The following is an 8,187-nucleotide window of genomic DNA, read 5'->3' on the forward strand; positions in this document are numbered from 1 at the left end:
CTGGAGAAAATGAACTTGGGCTGGGCTCTGAAGCTAGTGAGGCCGCAGCCCTCTGGTCTGGGCTCAGCGGGGGCAGGGGGAGGGCCGGGCTTTCATTCTCTGTCCAGCTCCCATGGCCGCCTCCTCTCCCACCGCCATCCACCCTCTAACATTGGCCTTTTGCCAACTTTAGTAGAATCACTGGTAGCTTTAAACAGATTTCTGGGCCTCATCTCTGACCTACAGACGGGGGGTGTGGGTAGGACTCTATTTGTAAGAGGCACCCCCAGAGCCTGGCTGGTGTGGTTGAGCGTCGACCTATGAACCAGGAGGTCACAGTTCAATTCCTGGTCAGGGCACATGCCTGGGTTTTGGGCTTGATCCCCCGTGTGGGGTGTGCAGGAAGCAGCCAATCAATGATTCTCTCTCATCATTGATGTTTCTATCTCACTCTCACTGTCCCTTCCTCTCTGAAATCAATAAATATATATTTAAAAAGAAGAAGAAGAAGAAGAAACACTCCCAGGTAATGCTGTGCAAACCAGCCTGGAGAGCACAGTGAGCAAACTGGAATCGTAAAGGTCACTGCCCTGGAAAGGGACAGGCAGGCGGGAGCTTCCGGGACTCCTGCATCCCCTGCTGACACCCTGCACTCTTGCTTCCCTCTGAGCTGGGATGGGGGGTGTCATGGCTGGTCCCCTTCCATGGTGTTCTCAGCCTCCAGGGCCAAGCACACACAGGCTGTCTAGTGGTTGCTGGCCGATAGCTGAGCACTGGATTGCATGGGTGAATGAATGAATGAATGGATGCTCATTGGGCTCAGGCATCCAGGAGAGGCCTGGAGAGAGGGAGGGAGGACTTCCCACATGGAGCCAGATGCGGAGGGCAGAGGGATTTTGAAACAGAAAACCCAGCATGCCCAGGAGGAGGTGGGCTTGGCAGGGATCTGTGGGACAAGGCTGCCCCACTGTGAAGTTCACAGCCCTTCCAGCTAAAGGGCAGAGGGTCCCAGGTTTCCCTGCTGGGGGCGGGCAGGGGAGGGGAGAGGGAGGGGAGTGAGGCAGTGGAAAGAGTTCTGGGCCACCCTGGTTGATGGGTTCAATACCTCTTTCCAGGCCTCAGTTTTCCAGCCTGATGTTATCACCAATGACTGATGTTCAGTTCTCCTTCCTCCTTCCTCCCATGTAGTGGGAGAGGGGGGCTTTCAGATGGCATGGGAGAGACTCCAGCTGGGATCAGCTAAGTGGGCGCTGCGAAAGGCGGGTCCACCCGCTGGATGGGGCTTTGTCAGAGATCCAGGCCCTGGCCAGAGGGCAGAGTGGTTCTGCCAGGGATGCCCTACGTGTCAGAGGTGGGGCAGAGCAAATAGGCAGAGGTTCTGCTGAGAAAGGACGCCTGGGTTGAAGGGCATCCCTGCCAGGTGGGATGTGTCTGGTGCTGGGTGGGTGGGTTCTGAGCTGGACAGGAGGGAGACCTGACCAGAGCTCTGCATCTCCCTGCCTGCCCTGGCTGTCCGCGCCAGCACCTGCCCGGTGGTCCCCACAAACCCAGGAGCTCACAGCAACCCGCTCCGCCTCTGCCCAGTCATCTTCTCTAACCTTGATGTTGGAAACTAAACATGGCTAAGGGACCCAACGCAAGGCCTGGCACAGAAGCAGTGTTAATGTTTGCTAAGTGAATTAATAAATTAATGAATAATGAGAATGGTGCAGAAAAAGAAAACAATTGCTGGAGACTTCCAGCCGGGTATATGAAGGGGACAGTGCTCGAAGGAAGTCCCCTGCCCGGCTCAGACAGGGTGTGCTGGGGTCCTGTCTGGGCCTGATGCTGCCGTGTCTTGCATCAGTTTCCCACCCCCCTCCCCAGGCCTCCCCAGCAAGTCCTCACCTAGAGTCTGGCTGTGAGGGAGGTTAAGGCAGCGGGGGTGGTGGAGCACAGACAGCCCGGGCAGGTCCTCGGCCTGGGGGTTTCTGCCTTCCCCCCACCGGCCTTTGGGCTGTTTGCACAAGGGCCTCCCTTCCTTTCCCCACCGCTCTACCCCCGCCCCCGCCCCCATAGATGTGGTATCTGGGCGTTTCTGGGGTCAGGGATAGAAGCAGTGATCTCCAAATCAGAGTAGGGGGTGGGTGGGAGGGAGCTAACATTTATCAAGAAACTGCTACATGCCAGACCCATTGCTTACACGGCCTCATTATGATCACAGCCTTTGTAGAGTGTGCATCGTCCCCATGTTGTTTCCTAATATAGAGATTGCACACTCCGTGAACACAGGGACCATGTCTATCTTATTCACTGCATTCACAGGTTCAGGACTTTTGAATGAATGAATGAATGAATGACCCTCAAGGGGCTTAGCGTTTATGGGGAGAGCGAACTATGTAAACACCTACTGGTGGAATAGAGGGGGAAGGGTCTCTAATGGAAGGAAGTGGGAAACAAGTACAAAGGAGGCTGTGAAGTCTGCTTGGTGGGTGGACAGGAAGGCTTTGGGAGAGGAGCTGTGAGAGCAGGTCCTGGAATAAGAACGGGGATTTACACGTGAATAGAGCGGGTGAGAAGGAACCCGGGGCAGAGGAAACTGCCTTGGGAAAGGCACAGAAATGTGAGATGCATGACCCACTTCGGGAACATGGTGGCATCTGAATGGCTGGGGTGTAGGGCGGGGGAATCAGAGGTTGCTGCTAGAAGTGAGGTTGGAGCAGAAGATAGGAGCCAGATGATGGTGCGGAGGGGGGTAGGGGGGCAACGTGAAGCAGTGAGAGATGGGGTTTGATTTAAGTTTCAGGGAGATCCCTTGGCAGCCATGGGATGGATGGATGGGCAGTGTGGGATGGAGAAAGCAGGCCCGTGGCCAGGGAACCACCAGGCAGGACAGGGCTGTGCCCATGGGCAGCAGACACAGATGTGTAAGCAGGGATTTGGCAGGACTCCCTGCAAGTCTGGACGGCCCCTGAAGGTGTTGGGAGTGTCAGGATCTCTCTGGGGCTCTGGATGGGCTGTGTTTAGGAAGATGGAGGCCCAGGGTGTTCAAAAGGCTAACACAGTGCCGGGCACTGTTCGCACCATCAGCCTGGAATAGAGCCACGTCAGTCAGCCTGATGGCCCGCGCCGTGGGTGCCCGGGGGGTGTGGACTGACAGGGCCGAGCTGGAGAAGATGCAGCAGCTGCGTTCTGATCAGGTGGCCAGGCCTTTCTAGTCTGGAAGGAAGGAGGTGGGGGGAGAGGTGGCAGGAGTCTTAGGAAACCAGACAGGGCCATCGAATTGCCAAGGACACTCTACAACAGTGGTTCTCAACCTGTGGGTTGCGACCCCTTTGGAGGTCGAATGACCCTTTCACAGGGGTCGCCTAAGACCATTGGGAAACACATCTATAATTACATATTGTTTTTGTGATTAATCACTATGCTTTAATTATGTTCAATTTGTAACAATGAAAATACATCCTGCATATCAGATATTTACACTACGATTCATTACAGTAGCAACATTACAGTTATGAAGTAGCAACGAAAATAATGTTATGGTTGGGGGTCACCACAACGTGAGGAACTGTATTAAAGGGTCGCGGCATGAGGAAGGTTGAGAACCGCTGCTCTACAAAGCTTCAAAGGGGAAAACTTAATTGAGTGAAAAGAAACCGTCCTCACAGGTTGGCTGTGAATTCCGGAGGAAGTGTGGGCGGCTAGCCCTGTAGAGGGGTGGGTGGGAGGACAGGGTCTGGAGCTCCAGTGGCCCAGCCTGCACGTGGGGGCTGGGGGACACCCTGGACATTGCCTGTCCTGCACAGGCCCTGGGCTTTGGGCAGCCGGCCCCTGGCTGCAGAGGAACTATGCCGCGAGGAGGCAGTGAGGGCCCCTCTTTGGACCTGGTTTCCACGTCGGTAAAAGGGAGGGTTAATCTGCCTGGCCATGGTCATTTTATTCTACTGATTGAACTAACGTGGCTCTGGGCTTGGGGATGCACGTGGTGAGGTGAGGAGAGGAGTGGGGAAATGGGAGGCTGAGAAACAGAAAAGCCCCCAGGATCAGGGCCTGGGACCTCAGGGGACCTGGAGCATGGACACAACCATTCATCGGAGACCCTAGGTCTTGGGGATAGAGCAATGAGCCCACCAGACCCAGTGCCTGCCCTTAGGAGCTCACTGTGGACACACCCGGGCCCGTGGGCCTCTCAGCTGTGGGTGCAGTCAGGTCTTCTCGGGCCTCGGAGGGGGTGGCCTCAGCCGGTCCCTGTGTGTGCCCCTTGCAGGTGTTCTCCGTGGCGCCCCCATTTGAGGTGAACGGTCTCCCACGAGCTGTGCCTCTGAGCCTGCCCTACCAGGACTTCAAGAAAGACCTCTCCGACTACCGCGAACGGGCCCGGCTGCTCCACCGGGTCCGGAGAGTGGGCTTCTCGCACATGCTCCTCGCCACCCCCCAGATCCCGCTGACTCCTGTCCAGTCTCAAGCTAATGGGAAGGAGGGAGAGGAGGACGACGAGGAAGAAGAGGAAGAAGAGGAAGAGGAGGAGGAAGAGGAGGAGGACGAGGAGGACGAGGAGGAAGAGGAGGACGAGGAGGACGAGGAAGAGGTGGAGGAAGTGGAGGAGGAGGCAATAGCCCTGGGGGAGGCACTGGGGCCTCACAGTGGCTCCAGCAGTGAGGGGAGCGAGAGGAGCACCGACCGGAGCCAGGAGGGCGCCCCGTCCACGCTGCTGGCTGATGACCAGAAGGAGTCCAGGGGCCGGGCCTCCATGGCTGACGGGGACCTGGAGCCTGAGGAGGGCTCCAAAACGCTGGTGCTCGTCTCCCCTGGTGACATGAAGAAGTCGCCTGTCACTGCCGACCTGGCCCCTGACCCTGACCTGGGCACCCTGGCTGCCCTCACTCCTCAGAACGAGCGGCCCCAGCCCACCGGCAGCCAGCTGGACGTGTCTGAGCCAGGCACCCTGTCCTCCATCCTCAAGTCTGAGCCCAAGCCCCCCGGGCCTGGGACAGGGCTGGGGACCGGGGCAGTCACCGCAGGGGCAGGGGGAGTGGCAGTCACCTCCTCACCCTTCACCAAAGTTGAGAGGACCTTTGTACACATTGCAGAGAAAACCCACCTCAACGTCATGTCTTCCGGTGGGCAAGCCTCACGGCCTGAGGAGCTCAGCTCTGGGGGCGAGCTGGGCCTGGAGGTGCCCTCTGAGGGGAGGGCTGCAGAGGAGGGGACCTCTGTGCCCCTGGAGAACGGTATTCCCCAGTCAGGGCTGGAGAGCTGTGCCCTGCCTGGCCCTCCTGGGGACACCCCCGTGGAGGTGGCCGTGGACTCACTGCCCAGTGGACCACCCCTTGTTGATGGGCCAGCCCCAGCACCCCCGCTGGAACCAGACCCCGAGAAACTGGCCACCGTCTCCCGCAGCCACCGTGCCAGGCCAGGCCCTCGCTGCAGAAGCCGCATCCCTGTGCTGCTGTCGGAGGAGGACACTGGTTCCGAGCCCTCGGGTTCACTGTCGGCCAGAGAGCGGTGGAGCAAGCGGGGGCGACCCCAGCAGGACCTGGCCCGGCTGGTGATGGAGAAGAGGCAGGGCCGCCTGCTGCTGCGGCTGGCCTCCGGGGCCTCCTCCTCCTCCAGCGAGGAGCAGCGCCGCGCCTCTGAGACGTTCTCGGGCACAGGCTCCGAGGAGGACATGCCCGCCTCTGAGCCCTCGGTGCCCAGGAAGGCCGGGCGGGCGGCTGCCACCCGGAGCCGGAGCCCCCGCCCCGTCAGCACCCGCATGCCCACGCCTGCCCCAGCCCAGCAGTCCCCTGGCAGACCCCATGGTGCGGCCCCAGCATCGGACACAGCCATCACCAGCAGGTGAGAAACCACCGCCAGCCCCAGCGTGGGCAGAGGGCGACCACAGAAGGCCTGCACCAGCAGGGGCTTCCCCGGGGCTAAGGTCAGGGGCTGTCGAAGACTCAGGAAGGCCCCTCGAATGTACCTCCTGTCCACCACCAACTGAGGCTCTCTTCCGACTCGGGTCCCAGTCCTGTCCCTGGGCTCAAGGGGGTGGAGACAGTGAGCAGGCCTGGAGGGGTGCCAGGGAGGCCAGGTTTGGGAAAGGCCTCTGGTGTGTCACGGGGCATTTGACGCCAAAGGAGAAAGCCCAGAATAGTCAGGAGGAAACTTCATTCACATGAACATAAACAAGGGTATATTGCAGAGCAGAATGTAAAATCCATGGGAATTTGAAAGATGAAATAGAGATGCCGGAGAAAGCCTGCAGGGAGCGGCCGGGGAGTGTGCGGCCCCTAGAAGTCCCTCCCCGGGCAATCGGCTCAGTTTATTTCTCTGTCAGGTCTCAACCAGCTCTGTGGATACAGGACTCTAGGGCTCAGTGCAATTCTGAAAATGTCTCTTCTTTCCCCTCCTCCTCCCGCAGGCTCCAGCTGCAGAAGCCTCCAGGGTCGGCCATTGCTGCCGACTTCCGTCCCAAACAGCCCCTTGGCCGGGGCCAGGGCCCAGGGCGAGGCCAAGCCAGCACCAGGCCCCCAGCCCCGCGCAGTCCGGGCCTCCCTGCCTCCACCGCGCGCAATTCCAGCGCGTCCCCCCGCAGCCAGTCCCTGTCCCGCAAAGAGAGCCCCTCACCCTCGCACCAGGCCCGGCCTGGAGGGCCCCCACCCCGAGGCGCTTCACAGGCCCGGGCCGAGCCCGATGGCACCCCCTCCCTAGGGGGGCCCAAGAAAGGACCCAGAGGGAAACTCCAGACTCAGCGCGCAGCAACCAAAGGCCGGGCAGGCGCCGCGGAGGGCCGGGCCGGGGCCAGATAATGACGCGCGGGCTCTGTGTGGGCCCCACCCTCACTCCAGCCCCCAACCCGCAGCCGGCCACACTGGATCAGCTCCCAGCACAGCCTTACGCGCCCGACGCGCCACCCGCGGCCCCAGCTTCCTGCCTGCACCCGCCGTGCTCGCCCCAGCCAGGCTCCACCGGTGGGGGGCACCTCGCCGCAGGGGTAGAGCTCGCCTCCCTTCCTTCCCCAGTCACCTCCCGCCTCCTGCCGCCCCTCCGCTGGGAAGGCTCAGCTGCTCTACTCGGAGGACCCGCTAATCGGGACAGCCCGCTCTCCCGCCAGGCCTCTGCTGCTCTCCATGCTCCACCCCCACACCCTCTGCTTACACCTCCTACAGAGCCTTTCCCTCCTCCCAACCCTCTTCCAGCCAAAGCCCCCCTTTCAGAAAGGCAGCCTCAATTTCTCCAAGTGGAGGCTCCAGCCTCCCCTAGAGGCCAACCCCGCAGTCTCCTGGGAAGGACCACTTCTCAGCGGGGAGGTGGGACCTAGGGCCATTGGTCTACTCAGGTGTGAGGGGGCAGGTATGACCTGCCCCAGGGCTCCATCCTGGACACCCTGTGGGAGGCAGTGAGCAGGGTGAGGGTTGTTCTAAAGTGCAAGTCCCCCCACCCCCTATATTTGAGTGGGGCCTCAGTGGGAACCACAGGGTGTGGGCTGCCTGCCTGGGCCTGTATTTCCCGGTGGGAAGTCGGAGGAAGGGCTTTAAAGAAGTTTCACTGGTCCTTGGCCCCCATCTAGTGCTCAGGACCCCTCAGCATCCGGAATTCCTTATCGCCATCTAACTCAATCTTGCCTCCTGCAGTCTCAGCCAACTCCCTTCTCTCCTGGGTTCAGTGGAGGTGGAGAGTGGCTGCTCATCATCTCTCGCTGGCCCTTTGGAGATTCAGGGACACAATTCTGGCCAGGCCACCCTCCCTGTTCTCCTGGCTGTGACCATCATGTCCCCCTGTGGGCAGAGAGAGCAGAAACAGACAGACAGACAGACAGACAGATGACAGCTGGCCCCTGGACTCAAGGCAGAAAGGCCCTTCAAACTTCCAGATTATATGCTTGTGTGATGGGTCCAGCCCAAGTCATCTCCTCCCCAGCTCACCCGTAGCTCATCCCTCTTGTCATAATCCCACACCATGCAGCCGAGCTGTCCCTACAGAGATGTGAGGACTGCTCTGCTCCGTGAATGAAATGGGGCCTCCTCCTAGGTCTGGCTCCTGCGTAGCTCTCATCCCGGCTCATCACAAGCCTCAACTGCCCACATCTGGGCCAACCATACACTGGCTGTAGAAGGGACAGCCAACCCTGCTTATCTGGGACAGGTCCTGTCAGGCCTCCTCCATGCTCAGCACCCACAGCCTCTGTCCCCTGACCTGCCCCTTCTGTTTTACCCTGGGTCATGGAGAACAAGGCACGACAAC

At 60.0% G+C, this 8,187-nt stretch overlaps 1 protein-coding gene across 1 annotated transcript in view; it reads left to right on the top strand.

The window, feature by feature from the left end:
* The window catches only part of TTBK1 (tau tubulin kinase 1), a 45,837-nt gene extending 38,084 nt beyond the window's left edge, over positions 1-7,753 (top strand). The window contains exons 16-17 of the mRNA XM_006776446.2: positions 4,229-5,799; positions 6,365-7,753. Coding sequence (XP_006776509.1) covers positions 4,229-5,799; positions 6,365-6,752 — 1,959 coding nt within the window. The 3' untranslated portion in view covers positions 6,753-7,753. The remainder of the gene's footprint in view (positions 1-4,228; positions 5,800-6,364) is intronic.
* Positions 7,754-8,187: the final 434 nt, after the last annotated feature.

This window comes from Myotis davidii, unplaced genomic scaffold (genome assembly GCF_000327345.1).
Source record: "Myotis davidii unplaced genomic scaffold, ASM32734v1 scaffold167, whole genome shotgun sequence".
Lineage (NCBI taxonomy): Eukaryota > Metazoa > Chordata > Mammalia > Chiroptera > Vespertilionidae > Myotis > Myotis davidii.